Below are 18,844 nucleotides of genomic sequence, written 5' to 3' on the forward strand. Positions count from 1 at the left end.
AGAGTGGATGCTATATTAGCGGACACAAAAACAACATGAATCCCACTGTACCTCTCCATCAGAGCTCTTGGGTGACCAGTTGGACTGTTAATGAGCAGTAATATTTTGAAAGGAATCTTTTTTTCTGAGCAGCAGGTCTCAACAGTGGGCTGACAATATTCAGCAAACCATGTTATGAACAGATGTGCTGCCATGTGTCTCATGACTTTGTTGTTCCATTTACAGAGCACAGGCAGAATAGATTTAGCATAATTCTTAAGGGCCTTGGGATTTTCAGAATGGCAAATGAGCACTGGCTTCAATGTAAAGTCATCCGCTGCATTAGCCCTAATAAAAGAGTCAGTCTGTCCTTTGAAACTTTGAAGCCAGGCATTGACTTCTATCCAGCTATGGAAGTCCTAGATGACATCTTCCTCCGATAGAAGGCTGTTTCATCTATACTGAAAAATCTGTTGTTTCATGGAGCCACCTTCATGAATGATCTCAGCCAGACCTTCTGGAGAACCTGCTGCAGTTTCTACATCAGCACTTGCTGCTTCATTTCGAACTTTTATGTCATGGAGACGGCTTCTTCCCTTCAACTCATGACCTAATGAACCAACCACTGCCAGCTTCCAACTTTCCTTCGCAGCTCCCTCACCTCTCTCAGCTTTCACAGAATTGAAGAGAGTTAAGGCCTTGCTCTGGATTAGGCTTTGGCAGAAGGGAATGTTGTGGCTGGCTTGATCTTCTATCCAGACCACTGAAACCTTCTCCATCTCAGCAGTAGGGCTATTTCATTTTATCATTTGTGTGTTCACTGGAGTTGTACTTTTAATTTCCTTCAAGAACTTCTCCTCTGCATTCACAACTTGGCTGTTTGGCACAAGGGGCCTAGCTTCCAGCCTAGCTCGGCTTTTGACATGCCTTCCTCACTAAGCTTAATCTTTTCTAGCTTTTGATTTAAAGTGAGAGATGTGTGACTCCCCCTTTTACTTGAACACCTAAAAGCTATTGTAGGGTTATTAACTGGCCTCATTTCAACATTATTATGTACCAGGTAATAGGGAGGCCTGAGGAGAGGGAAAGAGATGTGAACGGCCAGTAGGTGGAGCTAACAGAGCACACACAACATTTATTAAGTTTGTTATCTTACATGGGTGGGATGGTGGCACCCCAAAACAATGACAATAGTAACAATAAAGATTGCGGATTATAGGTCACCATGACGAACAATAATAATGAAAAAGTTTGAAATGAGAGAGCTACCAAAATGTGACACAAAGACACAAAGTGAGCAAATAGTGTTGGAAAAATGACTTATTCAATGCAGGGTTGCCACAAACCTTCAATTAGTAAAAAACCTAGTATCTGTGAAGCACAATAAAGCGAAGCACAACAAAACAAGGTATGCCTGTATCTGACAAAGGTCTAGTATCCGGGATAAATAAAGAAATCTTACCACTGAACAATAAAGAGGCAATGAAATTTAAAAATGAGTAAAGAATTAGGGCACCGGAGCCCACAGACTACAATCCTCTGCCTATTTCATCATGAGGTGAAGCAAGTTGACTGAGCTCTAGCCAGTGGAATGTGAACAGATGACATGCACCACCTCCTTCACACAACCCTCCATGCTTTTCCCCCTTTGGCAGCTTGATGCAAAAGGACAGAGTGGCCTTAGCAGCCATGAACTGAAGACAGCAGAGCCACACAGAACTTGGGTTACTGAATCACAACATGAAAAGTCACCCACTGGCAGGAACACCTGCTTTGTGACAGATGTTAGCTTACCCTAACTCGTGCAAGGGAGTAGAAGAAAGCATCTTACGCCAGGTTACCCCTTGGTGGTTCTTACATATCTCCTTGTTTGATCTTCCCTGCAGTTGAATGAGGTAGGGAAATTGTCCCCATTCTACAGAGGGGTTAGGCAAAGTTCAGAGAAGTGAAGTTGCTGGGGAACAGGATCACAAGTCCACCCTCAAATACAGACCTCCTGATTCCCTGACTCTACTAACCTTGCAAAATCAGCAAACCAATTTTTTTTCCACTGTGTTACACTGAATGCTAAAGATTCCTCCTTAAACTGAACATATTAGCACCTAATCTAAACCTCTAAACTATGAAATAGATTATAAAAAGATGAAAGAGAAGGTAATCTTCCCTCAAGACAACTGTGCCATCCCATTTATCTCTTTATGCCTGATGCTCAGTCAAGAACATGGCATAAAGAGAGGCCTTCACATTTGCCTGAAAAGGTTTTAAAAAGTGTTACCAAGAAACAAAAAGTTAAGTGTCCATCACACTACAATTAGAAACCAGCAAAAGAGATGTTGTGTTGGTGTAGACCAACCATAATAAGACTAATTTCATCAAGTGGAATTTACTTAAATAACAATATAACGGGGCACCTGGGTGGCTCAGCCATTAAGCGTCTGCCTTCGGCTCAGGTCATGATCCCAGTGTCCTGGGATCGAGCCCCGCATGGGGCTCCCTGCTCTGTGGGAGGCCTGCTTCTCCCGCTCCCTCTGCCCCTGCTTCTGTTCCCTCTCTCGCTGTGTTTCTCTCTGTCAAATAAATAAATAAAATCTTTAAAAAAAAAAAACAACAATATAACAATTCAATTGCACATTGTAGGTAAAGGAGTTGTAGCAGTATGAGAATATAGAATTCTGAGAATACCTGGCAACTTAAACACGCATCTAATAATGCAGAGTATTCTGTAATACTAAAGAATGAAAAATAAAGCATGTTGACTTTCAAGTTGGGATGATTTATTTGCACTTAAAAAATACAACTTCTAAGATGACATCTGTTTTCAAAAATGTCTTAATGTTAAAAATATGCTACAGGAATTGTTGTCTTCATGTTGAAAATGTGGATGTCATATCAGCATTAGCTTACAAATCATAGGTGGTAACATTAACACAAAGGCAGCAAGCAAATACTCACTGGGAACACAGTTTTCATATTAAAAATATCAGAAGTTCACAGTTTTCTTCTTTCTTCCTGACTTACATTGATAAAATGCTTTTATAGTTACAATCTATTTCACTTTCTGGTACCAGATCCAATGCCTATTTGATCAGCAGATGGATGCTACTAACACATTCATCTTACATAAAACTCACACATCTTCAATTTCTAAAAATGTCTTGTTCTGTAAAACCGTGACCACTGGGAATGGAAAAGACAGGAAACTAAGTTCAAGTGTAATGAGATGAGAAAGAGGGACAGAAAATGCTGGCAGTTTTTACTAATAAAACATTGAATTATAAAGTACATACAGGTAGCTTTGATGATTCAACAGGAAACCACACACTGATTTACAAAGTCTATGACCTCTAACTATTTTTGTTTAATCCAAATGAAAGTGAAAAATACAGATTTTCAAAGAATTTCAAAATCCACCTACATGGCAAGGTAACATTAAGGGTTTTTAGGTAAGCAGATCACAAGACAGGTTTATTTTGTTTGTGTTTTAAGGCAAAGCAAAATTTCCCAAGTGAAATACCTACAAAATAAATTTGCTTTAGAAATAAATTTCAGTAATAAAATAATACTTCTCACTTATTAAATATATATTTTACCTTTACATCTGATTTAGCAACTTGCATCAAAAAATTCAAGAGTTCTATGAATATTTGCAAATAAATATTTAAAACACTAGCATATAAATGCCTCAGCTGGTATTCATTCGGGTGTTTGGATGTCAACAGTTAGCCAAGGGAAAAAAAGAATAAATAATAAACTACCTACTTATAAAATTTTCCCCTTAGACAACATGGGAATATGACACACTGGTTCAGAATGAAGTCATTTTTCTGGACAGCACATATCAGTGGAACACATGTGTTCTCCTTTTGCAAATCAAAGTACCCAACGGTACTGTTTTCTTCAGCTATTAAATCAATAGCCTAAGATTTATGTTTACTGTAATCTCTCTTTTCATGTAAAGTATTTCCTTAAAAAACAAATCACTGTTTAGAAAGCAACTGTCTACTATGAAGAATAAAATCATTTCAGGTAAAAAGTGAAATAATTAATGAAAATTGTTTAAACTCATTTACTAACCTGGATACTTGGTTCCAATAAAGACAAGAATGAATTAAAATGTCTGTATGATTTCCCAAGCAGGGAGTGTCATCCCTTCAAATTGAGGAAGACTTTCCAGCACTTCAAAATAACAGAATTCCTTTAAAACTGAAATAATAAGCAATATTCTTTAACATGTTCATTGTATCCAATTTCTCTGGCTATCAGTTCTGTTACACTGAGACCAACTTTTTTTTTCCTAAATAGTGTCCAACAGACTACCAATAATTAAAACAAATTTACTTGAAAATATTAAGTAGCAATAAAACCAAAGCTCCCACTGGGATATGCCAGCATCCCTTACATTCATCACTTAAACTGTGTGTTTCTAAGAACTACTGGATTAACATACAAGGTGTATTGTGTATTAACATACAAGTTTTACTTTATAAAGCTTAGCATTATACTTCAAAGTACCTTGAGATTTCCTATTAAATACCTGATGTAGGCATCTGTATGCATTCTTTATTAAATACAGTGAGGCAGCTGCTGGATTTTTCCATGCAAGGTCGGGTTACAGTATTACTGTCTCATACATTTATAAACTGGACAGAATGGGGGTTAGACTTCCACCAAAGCTAGATCCACCCAGACCTTTGGGATGGATCAGGCCAAGAACCTGCTCAGCCTTCTGAATCCACTAACTAGTCCTTACAACATTTCTTTCTGCAGTTTTCAAGTCATAAACAGATTGGAATGGACTTCCACGCCATCAAAATCAGATAGCAACTGCTCAACAGAGAAGGTATTCTCCCACATGATAAATTCTGATGTGTCCTTCCTTACATTTCAAGTTCAACAATCTGAAGTAATGAAATCTAACAGCAGATATAAAAAAGACAAAGCTATCAACAATGGGAAGTGGGAACAGGGTTTCAAACAAGCAATCAAATACATAAAGAAAAATATATAAATAACTGGTCTGCAGGAGGGGAGACAATCTGGAGAAAATCCACCACTCTTTCTGAAAGAGCAGGATAAAACATTGTCCATTTCATATTTATAAGCTATTTTCTATCTACCTACCTATCTGATCTAGACATGTCTACAGAGATTAAAAATATGTCAATTACATGAATACATATCACTTAAGTATATCATACACAATAAAAATATAATAATAGGCACCAAAAGGCTTAAAATGTATAACTTTAAATAAACTATCTGCCAAATTATAAGTGGGTAACTAAGGCCTAATATTCCTTAAATAGTCATATTGGCATAGCTGTCAATGTTGAAACATTAATAATGTTTCAATATTGGACACCAAATTCTTCAGAATAATGTTAACCTTAGAAAATATTATTTTAGGGGTGCCTAGGTGGCTCAGTCAATTAAGCATCCAGCTCTTGATTTCAGCTCAGCTCTTGATCTCAGGTCATGAGTTCAAGCCCCACGTTGGGCCCCACACTGGGTGTGGAGCCTACTTAAAGGGGAAAAAATATATATATATATATATATATAATTTTAATCATAAAACCTACTAATATCTCAAAGGTGAGTCATTCTACAATTCTAATAGTTTGTGCTGTTGCATCTGAAAAAGCGAGGAATGTTTGTAAAATCAGATTAAAATAATAATGTTAAAAGTAAGTCTCAGTCTACTTTCTGAGGAGCTCTGGGAGAGTGGAGAAGGATCAAAGATGACCTTGGTCATCTGCAGAATAAAATGATGAAATGAAAGTTCATGGGCACTTGAACTTCAGAAAAAGCAAACCTCACAGATACATATTTGAACCAGAATTGAAAATACACCTAGGGTGATTGGGTGATCATAGTAGACAGCAAGTAAAAGCCAGAACTCCAGGAAGCATGCTTTTGGGAGGCCTTTTCTTTAAACAGAACTGCAGCACATATAAATGAGAACTCCCTGACACTTGGCATCATTCCAACACAGGCCACTGGCTTCATTTCAAGGGCTCAAGAGTCCCATGGGGCCAGTGGCCACCATAGTGGACAGAGTAGGACTGAGGGGAAACAACACCATCCAGAGGCTGGCGGGGTGGGCAGAGGGGAGGAGATAATTTCCCAAGACCCATTCCAGGCCCTATGAATCACAAAATCTTAGGGCATCTAAACAATCACTAGAGTCTTCATTAACTCATTTTAACTAAATGCATTTGAATTTATGATTTATAAAGATGGAGAGAATAAGAGAAAAACAGAAATATGTAAAAAGAAAAGTCAATGAAGAATTAATCAGAGTAATTCAAAAATTTTTCCAGTTAGTCACAAAGACCTTTTCGATTATTATTTTCAGTCACTTTAAAGGAAGGATGAGAAGTAGAATCATAATGACCATAGGGACTATTAGTGCCTATCACCATGTAACTGTGTTTCCAGTAGCGTCAAAAGAAGAAATACTCACTTGTCTTCAAAAGGGGGGAAACCTTCTTTATATACATCCCACTGATTTGAAGCCCTTATCAAAGACTCATAGAGTGACCTCAAAGTTCAACTCTAAGTTCCCAGGCCAGGTAGCAATGACAGTCACATAGCTCTGCTAACCTGCCTACTTTGCCAAAGAGACAGTTATACTGTTAGATTGCTTCAATGATTAAAAATATTCCTTGACACTGATTAATTTGAAGTTCACCTCCCTACAGCTTCTACCCACTTGGAGAGGAAACAGAATCAATGAACTTCCTTTTCCTATGTATCCTGAGACTTTCTTGTATCCAGGAGAAGCACAGAAACATGCAAATATATGTTCATATAGGAGTTGATGTAGTTAACCTTCCATTAATTATCAATAATGCCCTTCTTGTCACTGATCCTACAAAGCAGAACCTCTACTTCGGTCTTAAAATTTGTACAGCACTAATCAAAACCCTGGCTCTCCATTTAAAAAAAAAAGAAAAGAAAAGAAAATTATACAAAAAACTACACAAATTGCAAACTGTCAGACACATTGGCAGCCCAAACCCATCACATATGCCCCTCCAAACATTAGATAAAATATTGTCACTTCAGCACTCATTCTTCACAAAGCACCCTGAATCCAAAGTAACTCCAAAAATGCAATATTAGCTGATGCCACATGAAACTCATGCCACCAGGGTATCAGGAACAGTCCAGGAAACAGATAAATATTTGTAGTGTTTATGATATTACAACAATTAAACAGTCAATGGATAGATTATCCATATTATCAGGTAACTATAAAAAGAACAGGACAATCAGAGAAAGACAATTATCGTATGGTTTCACTCACATGAGGAATGACAGAAACAGCGCACAGGATCACAGGGGAAGGGAGGGAAAAACGAATGGGAAGAAACCAGAGAGGGAGACAAACCATGAGAGGCTCTTAACTATGGGAAAGAAACTGAAGGTTGCTGGAGGGGAGGAAGGTGAGGGGATGGGGTAACTGGGTGACTGGCATTAAGGTGATGAGCACTGGGTGTTATATGCAACTGATAAATTACTGAACTACATCTGAAGCTAATGATATTCTATATGTTGGTTATTTGAACTTAAATAAGAAGAAGAGGAAGGGGCGCCTGGGTGGCTCAGTCGGTTAAGCGACTGCCTTCGGCTCAGGTCATGATCCTGGAGTCCCAGGATCAAGTCCCGCATCGGGCTCCCTGCTCGGCAGGGAGTCTGCTTCTCCCTCTGACCCTCCCCCCTCTCATGCTCTCTGTCTCTCATTCTCTCTCTCGCAAATAAAAAAAAAAAAAGAAGAAGAAGAAGAGGAAGTAAAAATAAAAACAATAGAAGAAAAAAATAAAAGACAAATTTTAATGAGATACAGGAATTTCTTTTATATTTGTTTGGTAATGCAGAGTTAAAATAAAATAAAAATAACCGCAATAGCTCATATAGTTTTCAAATTATACCAGAAAGATAAGTTTTTACTGACTTTCGCTGTGACCTGCAGCTTCTCACAAAAACAACGTGGGTGTATTTATACTTTAAAAAAGTAATGCTACCAAAGCTCTTCTATGGAATTTATAACCTATTTCTCAAGTTGTATACAAAATAATTATTAAACATATTTTCATTGCTGATATTGTAATAACAGTTCATTTTATTTCCTCTCGCCTGGACCTAAAATAAAGCTACGTAATTCGTATTAATAGCACATAGTGAGAGCTCCCACCATGCTCTCTGAAGGGCTAGTTCTCTGACTCAAGTTGTATTAATCATCTTCCACTGGAAACGTATCTTCAGTATTGGTCAAGAATTAGCACCTTAAAGAAAACAAGACCAAAATACCTGCCGGGTGCAGACTCACGTAGCAGGGAATGAACAGCAAGGAGCAAATTCATAATCTGGGTTATTGTCAGTGACAAACACTGACAAACACAATTTAAAGGTGTTTGAATTTCTGCACTTCCTTCATTTTACAGCAGAGGCCACAAACTCAGCCAATATTTTTGTGTTGGTATTGTAATCAGTGCATAAAAACCATTATTATTACGGCAACTCATATATTCATATAGACTTTCACAGTTTACCAAAAGCTATCCTACGCATCATCTAATTGAGCCGCCACGAGCACCAAGCAGTTGTGTTGCTTTCGCGCACCCCCTCCCGGGGAAATGGAGTCACAGAAAGAATGAAGGACTTACTCCATCCATGTCAAGGAACTACTGACTACCACAGGTGGGCTCCAGATCCCAATCTGGGGATGTTCTGTTAAACCACAGAGGTTTCCATGATAAGTTACTCTTCAAAATAGAACAGAAATAGGACCACACCCTGATTTATGGATCCATGAATTATTTTTCCTCGCCCTGGATGCAATCCTGTCATTAACCCCAACATATGGGGGGCGGAGTGGGGGTAGACAGAGATGATTGTAGAATAAGACACACACTTTGTGCTAACAGCTTGAGTTAAACAGTTTGACACTGTTTGCTGAAAATGCCTAATACACAGACTCACAGTTATAAAACCAAAAGAGACCTTGAAAATTCATCTGTTCTTTTTCCATTTCACAGATGAGGAAAATATGCTGATGCAGAGAGCAGGGGGCTCCCTAAAGGTCACCCCAGTGACTGCTAAGCAGTACCAGAGCCAGGCTCTCCCCTGCATTCTGCCCTGATTGTGTTTCCCAGATAAAGGACAAAGCATGGTCCAGATATTTACAAGGAACCATCACAGTGCTAGATATATTAGAAAATTAGATCTTACTCACCAACATCATGAGTATAAAAATTATTGATATTTTACATACCATTTAAAGCAGCAGGAACTTTGCTTCCTATAGAAAAAATAATCAACGTATGTATTTTAGACTCTCATGGCTAAGGTTGAGGATAATTTCTAAAATATGACTTTTTCTTCCCTTTAGACAGAGTTTTTTGAATTTTGTTATTATAATAGATTTAAGTACATTCAAAAAAAGGATAGTCGCTCAAAAATGTCACCACCTTTAACTTACATGAAGAATAAAAAAACCCCAAAACCTAATATTTCACCATCTTTTCTAGATACAGTTCCCTTCAACCCATTAAGGACACTATCCTATCCCTATTCACGCCTGTCTTGTTCAGGAGACTTCAGGTTATTGTTAATCTATTTTGAATGTAGGTGATTTTTATTTCCCCTCTTAAATTTAAATACTAGGCAACAAAATATCTCTGACCAACAAATCTAAAAATGGCTCAACTTATCAGCGCTTTGCTACTTAAACATAAATTTCCACATTAAAAAAATAAATAATCTAATCAGACTTTATTGTACCTGTGAGTCCTTTAAAAGACTTCTTTACTCTCCAATTCAAATCTAATATGAAATTCTTTTTGGAGAGGCAAAATATAAGAATTTTCTAGACAGTACTGAACATTGAACATTGTTTCATAGGAAAAAAAACATTTATGCAGACCAACAGTAAACCATACAGATGATAAAAAATATTGACAATAAAATTAGTTTTTTGTCTCTCATTCACAAGATCACTTTCCCACTTTAATACAAGGTCTAATCTAGAGCATATGTCAGTGCTAACTGAGGGGAAACTCCATCCTTCGTGTTCTGATCAATCGGAGGAAGTTTTTTTCCAGAGGTGAAGAGCTGCCTGAATTCGGAAGTGTAGCCTGGACTCCATGGAGTAATCTTTGTAGTTGTTTCTAAAGAAAATAACAATGAAATTGTAATGTCAAAATCCCTTTGTATCTAAGGGAAACATCACCACCTCCCCTTCTTCTCATCTTCATTCCTTATTTGCTTCCAAACGTGAATATGCATTAACAGCAGATCTTGTTAAAATGTAGATTCCGATCCTGTGAGCGAAGGAGGATGGCAATATTCTCTATTTCTAGAAGCTTCCTGGCAGTGATTTGAAAGTCATACTTTGAGTAGCAAGTTCCTATTTAATGACCAAGCCATTCACAAACACTGCCAGAAGCTTATGAAGAGGGTTTAACAAATTTTGTGAACTATTCCTAAATAGTTGACTTCCTTCTCTAAACCAGGAATTTTAAGGCAGCTTCACGTGAACATTATCAATCACCACCCACCCCCCCCAGAGAAATCACGCTGAAACCCTGATGAAACAACTACAACAAAGAAATCAGGATTATGTGGTGATACCAAAATTACTTACTCCAATTCTCACAGGCAAATATCAATCGTTTGGCCAACAGTTGTGGGACAATGTCAAAAGGGGCCATAGAAATCCGCAGATTAGTTAAAACGTTTACTTAGCTCATCCGTGTTCACTTCTGTCTGCTCGAATTGTTAAGGATCGGCACAGCGGAATGGCTTTGACTTTGGGCTCCTGCTTTCACACACCACCTTGGCCCGTGGGTGAACTGTAACTCCTTTGCATGGCAATACTGTCCTTCTACATACAGCCCTTCATTTTAGAGAGGGCTAAGAGCTGCTCACCGGTAACCTTGATAAGGGTTACTATTCACAATACGGGTTACCAGAGGATGTAATTGGGTATTTTCCTAAATGCCTGGCCACTAATTTTGGCAACTTTGAGAAGCTCCAACAGAAGAAGGGAAAATGCAGACAACTGAAAGTCTTGAAATTATTGGGAAGTCTGTTTATGGTGGCCTCATTAGCACTGGGCTTGAGTTAGTGGTGACTTTTGATCACTGGTGGTCTTCCTTTGTAGTAGTGAATTACCAATCTTTTATTTTCATCATTATAAATTTGTCTTATTGTGCATTGCTTAGGTAACACCAAGTAGGTCCAAACAATGAATACTGCAAACAACATAATGAGAGTCCCTAATTTTCCAATAGCTAGATTTGAAGATACATACATGTCAGCTGAAATATGAGTCATTCTCACTCTCAACAAAATTAGCTTTAAAAGTGACTCACTCTGATATCACCCTTTATTTTTTTTTAAAGATTTTTATTTATTTGTAGAGAGAGAGAGAGAGAGAGAGCACAAGCAGGGGGAACAGCAGAGGGAGAGGGAGAAGCAGGCTCCCCGCGGAGCACGGAGCCCGATGCGGGGCTCCATCCCAGGACCCTGGGATCATGACCTGAGCCAAAGGCAGATGCCCACCTGACTGAGTCCCCCAGGTGCCCCTAGTATCACCCTTTAAAAAAATTAGCAGCAGCAGCACCCTCTCTCAGTTCCGTGATGCCCCCAAAGCTTCTTTCCCATTACTAGGCTTTATTCACAGCAAAACATCCTGAAAAGTTGCCTGAAGTAGCTGACTCCATTTTCTCCCCTCACAGGTCAAAGTCACTGATGATCTTCATGCTGCCAGGTTCAGCAGCCACTTCTCTGGACTCACCTTGCTTGACCTCTCAGCAGCCATCCTCACAAACGACCGCTCGCTTCTCTTTGAAACACTTTGTTCACTTGGCTTTCCCGGATGTTTTCCTAACTCACTGACCACTTCTTCTTAATCTTATTGTTTCATGTCCAAAATGATGGCATATCCCAAGGCTCTGTGCTGAACCTTTCTCTCTAGTTATATTGTTTTCCCAGAATCACTTCAAGTATCATGGCTTTAAATATCACTGTCTCTGTGCAGGTGACTTTGAAATCTCTACATTCAGCCTTGATGTTTCCACTGAACTCCATGCTTGTATATTTTGTCCATCTCCACATGGACACCCAACAAGCACCTCAAAATCCCATGGTCCTAAACAGAAGTATGTTTTCTCCTTTCCTGGAACCTGCTCTTCTAAGCATACCCCATTTCAGTAAAGAGCATCATGTACTATCTAGTGGCTCAACCGTCCAGTTTATAGGTTTCCTAGCTGTGGCTTCAGCCAGGAATGCTCCCCACCCAGTCTTTTGGTGACTGATCTTCTCAAGACTGGCTTTAAATATGCAAATCTCAACTACAATATCATCTCCTCAAGGAAACCTTCCAGACTCAACTCAATTTAAGGTAATACCCAGGGACTCTGTATCGTACTATAAATCTCAGCAAAGCATATACCATTGCTGGTTTTCCTACTTGTTGGCTTATTCAACATCTCCCTCTAACTAAGCAAGAGGAAACGTTGCCTGTTTATGTACAGATGTCTGTCTAGAGCCTTTACTAGAGTCTGGCAAATAATAAGTGCTCAGTGAATACTCGCTGAATTTGAGTAAATGAACAAACCAATGAATCACTAAGCTATTTATGGCTTAAAGCTATTATGTCATTCTTTCTCCCTGTAAGAAGTATTCAAGGCAAACAGACCACGGGGTTTTAAGTGAGCCATGATCACAAGTCTGAGAGCCATTGTCTAGCAGAAATGAAAATGCTTTGAAATTACCACAGTAGACAGAAAGAAAAGAGAGCCAGGGAAAGATCCAGAGGGCTTCTTCCAATCAGCAGCTCTTCAGGGAAACGAGAGATATGGTTGAAGACACCAAGGGTCAGCAAACTGTGACCCAAATAATGGCCAAATCCAGATATACCCATTTATTTACAAGCTGTCTTCTGTGGCTGCTTCAATACAATTAGAAGTTGCAATGAGACCTTATACTGTAAAACCAAATATACTTACTATCTGACCCTTTACAGAAAACATCTGCCAACCCCAATCCAGAAGAGAATAGGTTAGAAGTCTGGCATAGAGATGCCCACAATCACAACACTTGTAAACAGTCACAGGGCCAGGCATTAAAAAGGCTGGAAATAGCACAACTACAGCAAAAGTCATGAGCATAACATTATTACTAATTTTTCATTCATGTTTTAACTTCTAAGTATATAATATTTCTGCTGTGGTTACACTAGTGTGGATGTTCCTGACTCCATAGCAAGCAGGAAAAGCTGCCATCGTCACTTACCTTGCAGTTTCTAGGGTCTTTATGGCCTTGTCAATTTCCCCTTGGCTTTTGTACAAAAAGGCCAACTCAAACAGAGTAAATGGCACTAGATAGTGATCATACTTCAGTAGCTTTTCACTAAAAGAGTGAAAGAAAAGCGATTAAGTCTTAACAGAACAAGAAACAAATCATTCTTTTTCAATGTATGTACTTTCCCCATTCCTCAGAAAACAGGTGCAGCACTAAGCCTATTACCAGAGAGAACTGTCATTATACAATCAAGGAATCTAATAAACGATGGCAATAAATAGTTTGTTTTGAATATATTCATCTTTTATTTTATTCTTTGATCTAAATCCAGTACTGAGCATTGTTTATGACCCTTAGGAAGATGAATGCATGCAGATCTTCAAAGATTAACCCTGGAAAGGACAAAGTCATCCTCCTAAAAAATGAATGTGTTCAGGAAATGACTCCATTTAGAAATAAGAACACTGTATTACTTTATATTGTTAAGTCTTATAAGGCTAAGAAATATTTTAGTATATGTGCTGCCGAAGCGAGCACAAGGCTATGAAATAAAAACACTGTATTACCTTATATTGTTAAGTCCTATAAGGCTAAAAAAAAAAAGTCAATAAATAAGTGGTCGACACTTCTGTTTTCAGCAATATTATGAAATCTGACCATAAAACATCAAGAAGCAATAAAAAATATATATATAAGTAATGCCCTTCCAAATGCATAACTAAGCTCACAAGAACATAAGAAAAACTCTCAAACTGAAAACAAAACAAAGCCAGAACTCTAAGTGTGTGGATGATGTCAAAGTAGTCCTGGGATCTGTTTCGGCCTTAATCAACCAGGGCTTTATATCTCAGTGTCCACGCAGATGAGGCCTTGAGTCCACAGAAGAGCAGAGCCTGAGACCTCTATATAAAGCTGGGCCATTCTCCATCAGAGAAAGGGCAGATTAGAAAAACCCATTCCCTGGCATAGGAGGAAGCCAAGGGCACTTGGCACCTCGGCCTGCATCCAGGTTGGAAGGAAAAAACACATTCCATGGGAAATTAATAACCAATAGGCTTGTCCTCACATGAATTTGCAATTCAAGTTTACGTGGCCCAAAGGATCCAAGAACCTCTAGGCAATGGCATTAACATGAAAGTGGGCCTGGGCTGAAAAAGTTTTGGGGGCACCTGGCAGAAATAAAATCAAAATCACTTTAGAGACTCTTCTTCCATCCTAGCCTCATAGGTGTCTCAAGATAAAACCCCACTGAAGGGGAGCTCACGATCCAAAATTACAAAACACATGAGCAAACAATTCACTGTAGATTCGACACATAGCTCAAATGGGTCATCCTCTGATCCTTCCAGAAACACCAGTAAAATTGAATTCAATGGATACTTTTTTTTTTAATTATTTTTTTTTTTTATCAATGGCTACTTCTTTAACATGTTTACTAAAAACAGTAGATTACTTATTTGGGAAAAAGACATGGTCCCTTTCCTGTTTATAAGGACACCAGTCCTCACCAGTCCTCTGACATTCTCACCTAAGCTAGGGTTTAGTTTTCATGGAACTTAGTGCTCCCCTTCAACCCCAAGTAGAAATGCATAAAGCCATGTTCTACTTAGGCTCCAAGTCTGCTCTCAAAGGACAAAGAGAGCACTACTGGATTCTCTTCCTGGTAACAGCGAACACTCGCAGCGGGAGAGCACGTCACTCTCTCCCAGCAATTCCCTGGAAACCGCAATCTGCACTCCGCTCGGCCTCCTAGTTTGTCTGTACCTTTGGATGACGTGATTGAAGCACAGTTCGGCCTGCAGGGGCCGCTGTAGGTTCTTCAGGCAACAGCCCTTCAGCAGCTTCACTAAGCAGTCGTCGTCCACGGAGTAGTCGCTTATGTCTAAAGCCAAACAAACAGAAAGCACACACAAAAGGAAAACCACTTTTTAACATCCCAAGGAAAAATAAAAAATAAGATAAATAAATTAAAGAAACAAATAAAACCCCAAGGAAGAGGGAAAACGAATAGCTACGAGGTTTCGGGGGGATCACTGAAAAGTAAGGAAAATATTTCTAGCATTTGTTATGCTTCTCTTAATAAAACACAATGAAAATATTTTAAATTAAAAGAAGAGGCAGCTTACTACCTTAATACACCACTTTACTGAAATAAAACTTGAACATCTATCCACTTGAAAATCTTTCTTCAGGTGCTCAGTGCTCATTCTCTGAGTTAGGTGGCCTTAGTGTAACAATAGGAAATCTGAACTCTAAATAAAGTAAGAGCTGTATTAATTCTATAAAAGGTCAAGCAGTGAGGAGCAAGAAGGCTGCCTCCCCCTGTGGCTCTGATTTCTAACTGTGCAGGCTTCACGCAGGGGAGGATAACACTTCCATATGGAGAAGCAGATGGCTTCCTACCCATTAAAAATTCAGGAAGTAGAATACCCTCTCCAGACCATTCTGTTAACAACTTACCAATTCTCCCAGGTTTTGTTCTTTGGGGGGGAAATTCTGTCATAAAATCAGACAAAATGGTTCCCAAGTACATGCAAGTTACGCAAAACCCTCACGAACTTGCAAGTGCTGGAGGCTAACGTAAAGGGTTTTCTTTCACCACGTTTTCCCTTTTGAAAATGACTCTGCCTTCTATAGCCCAAGGCTGTAGAATATTAAACAAAAGGAACCATATCCCGTGTGACACCAACCTGACAAAGGTAGACACTTCACATCTAACACTTTTGAATTGGGGAGCTTTCTCAAGTGACTGCAACTTAGTCATTCCCAAGACAGACTGATAATTTATACATTTCAGGCTGTGAAAATACAGGGATGGGACAGGTAGGAAACCGAACCACTGAGGCCTGGGAGTCCTCACATTGAGATTCCCCTGCTTTCAGTACAAACCTCAGAGATCACCATTAACACATGCTGGTGTTTTGAGTTAGGAAACTGCTTGTTTATGGGAGGTTAATGATGCTACTTAACCAACTGGAAGGGGGTCGCTTTACTTCTAGGCGCTAAAAACAGCTGATATTCACCTCTCACTTCCAAGCTCTGATAGTTCATTCACCAAGAAGAATCACAGATATCAACATCAAGTTGATATTCCTGTTACTTAAGGACCATTTTTCAGCTCCTCCCCACCCCCTCGGCCACACACACACACACACACACACACACACACACACACACACACACACCACACACACAAACATATCTGTATGTTTCTAATCTTGGATGCTCACTGAAATACATATATAAGAAGCAATATCTTTCCAGGCCTAGAACAAAACCCTTAGGGTCCAAACTGGATGCTAGTTTTTAGTATCATTTTTGTGCATTCTATTGAGTTCTGTATTAGCATTTTATGACAGTTTGTCTTAGCATGAAATTCTGGTGCTCAGTGCATGATGGTTTTGCTGAGAACAGACATAACACTATGGAAAATTAAAGTACCACTAAAGCTGCACTTAGCTTTTATTAGATCATAAGTTAAGGATATGGAAAATGGGTCCGAAGATACCACCTTCCTCCAAACCTTAGCAAAACCATTATTTCCTCAGACCACAGAGTACTCTCTGTCAGATGATTATATTCCCTTAAAATCTGAATGCTTTATCATGATTCTCAACCTCATGGGTGAGTTCACAGATGAACGTTTCAACACACAATTTCCATTTTACATTCCAAGAAGATTATACAACAATGCTGCCAAAGCACATTTTCATCACAAAAGATCTGCTTAACTTGCTGTGAATTGTGCAAGACTGTTTAATCTCAGATCTGTACCTCTGAAACAAATAATGCAATATATGTTAAGAAAAAAAAAAAGAAGAAGATAGCAGGAGGGGAAGAATGAAGGGGGGGAAATCGGAGGGGGAGATGAACCATGAGAGACGATGGACTTTGAAAAACAAACTGAGGGTTCTAGAGGGGAGGGGGGTGGGAGGATGGGTTAGCCTGGTGATGGGTATTGAAGAGGGCACGTTCTGCATGGAGCACTGGGTGTTATACGCAAACAATGAATCATGGAACACTACATCAAAAACTAATGATGCTGTCAATGCTGTATTCTTGTTGGAACTGAATATAAATGATCTAACTCAAAAACTAATGATATAATGTATGGTGATTAACATAACAATAAAAAATTTTTTAAAAAAAGATCTGCTTAACTTAATAAAACAGAGGGTAGGCTGAGGAAAAAGAAAGTTTGAAGCCCAACCTACAAAAATATCCACACTGAACTTCTTAGAAACTAGCTGAAATGCACCAAAGGAAAAATTCAAAAACAGATTTAGAAAGTGAAAAGCCGTAAAGTAGCATTTTCCCTTTTATGTAACCCTGATTATGTTTGCTATATAATTTCACAAAGCAAATTAACTGCAACAGAGTCAGAGAAGAACTACTGTACCAACTTCCGGCTCCATGTTGAGTTTAGTTAGATTTCAAATGGAACACTAATGGAATACTAATGGAATTAGTGGCAGACACTGACTCCAGGCATATTACACCAAGTGTTCTTCACTTATTAAACTGTATCCTTCCCTTTGTATCCCGAACGGGCCTTTCATAATCACACTGTCAAAGTAAAACACCAACTGTATCTTCCACCCTCTTTTACTTTAGAGACACTTGCCAAGGGGAAAAGCAAAAACATGTTCAATTCCCAATACTGGGGAGAAAGGGGGTGGAGGCTGGAGTCACCTCGGGTTTACAACTTCACTTCATTTTTTCAGTTTTGGATTTTTTTTTCCCCCTTGCTCTGAAAGATAAGAGCTTAATTACTAAAAGGTCATTACTGAGAGGAGCGAGGGAGCAGAGATGGAACTCTGGTAATTTTCCTGCATAAAATAATGGACCTGGAAGAGATTATCTAAATTTTGTGTACAAAATCTTTAGGAAAGAAAACTTTTATTATTTTTTTTTTACCCAGAGGGAACACATACAAAAACAGAATCGTACAAAGTAGAGTGCATCTGTCTGAGCTTTCCCCAGCCCTCCTTAAACATCTCTAAGCCGATCATCTCAATAGATCATTAAAAGAACAAGGAATGAATGGAGAGAGCAGTCTGGTTTTTCAAGCCTCTATTGCACTGTACATACTTAGTCAGACACATATATTACTCCTTTACATTTTTCCCCCAACCAATAATGGGACAAAATAAACTTTGAGGTAAAGGCTGAAGATCCTGCTCAAATAGAGAACAATCCAATGGTCCCTCAGGACTTCTTAATATACAAAGGCCCCGCTCTCTGGTGGTAAATATTAGTCTGTACTACAAAGGATAGACATTCAAATGTCAGAATTTATTCAACTGAGCCAAAGCCCTTACATTTGTAGAAAAAAACACAAAGAGGGGCGCCTGGGTGGCTCAGTCGTTAAGCGTCTGCCTTCGGCTCAGGTCATGATCCCAGGGTCCTGGGATCGAGCCCCGCATCGGGCTCCCTGCTCCGCGGGAAGCCTGCTTCTCCCTCTCCCGCTCCCCCTGCTTGTGTTCCCTCTCTCGCTGTGTCTCTCTCTGTCAAATAAATAAATAAAATCTTTAAAAAAAAAAAAAAAAGGGCT

At 38.9% G+C, this 18,844-nt stretch overlaps 1 protein-coding gene across 1 annotated transcript in view; it reads right to left on the minus strand.

Moving 5' to 3' along the window:
• Positions 1-7,811: 7,811 nt before the first annotated feature.
• TTC39B (tetratricopeptide repeat domain 39B) overlaps positions 7,812-18,844 on the minus strand; it is a 120,573-nt gene continuing 109,540 nt past the window's right edge. Inside the window, exons 18-20 of the mRNA XM_044920305.1 lie at positions 15,055-15,172; positions 13,282-13,398; positions 7,812-10,151 (exon numbers count right to left, since the gene is read on the minus strand). Of these exons, the coding sequence (XP_044776240.1) occupies positions 10,061-10,151; positions 13,282-13,398; positions 15,055-15,172 (326 nt within the window). The 3' untranslated portion in view covers positions 7,812-10,060. The remainder of the gene's footprint in view (positions 10,152-13,281; positions 13,399-15,054; positions 15,173-18,844) is intronic.

Source organism: Neomonachus schauinslandi, chromosome 13 (genome assembly GCF_002201575.2).
Source record: "Neomonachus schauinslandi chromosome 13, ASM220157v2, whole genome shotgun sequence".
Lineage (NCBI taxonomy): Eukaryota > Metazoa > Chordata > Mammalia > Carnivora > Phocidae > Neomonachus > Neomonachus schauinslandi.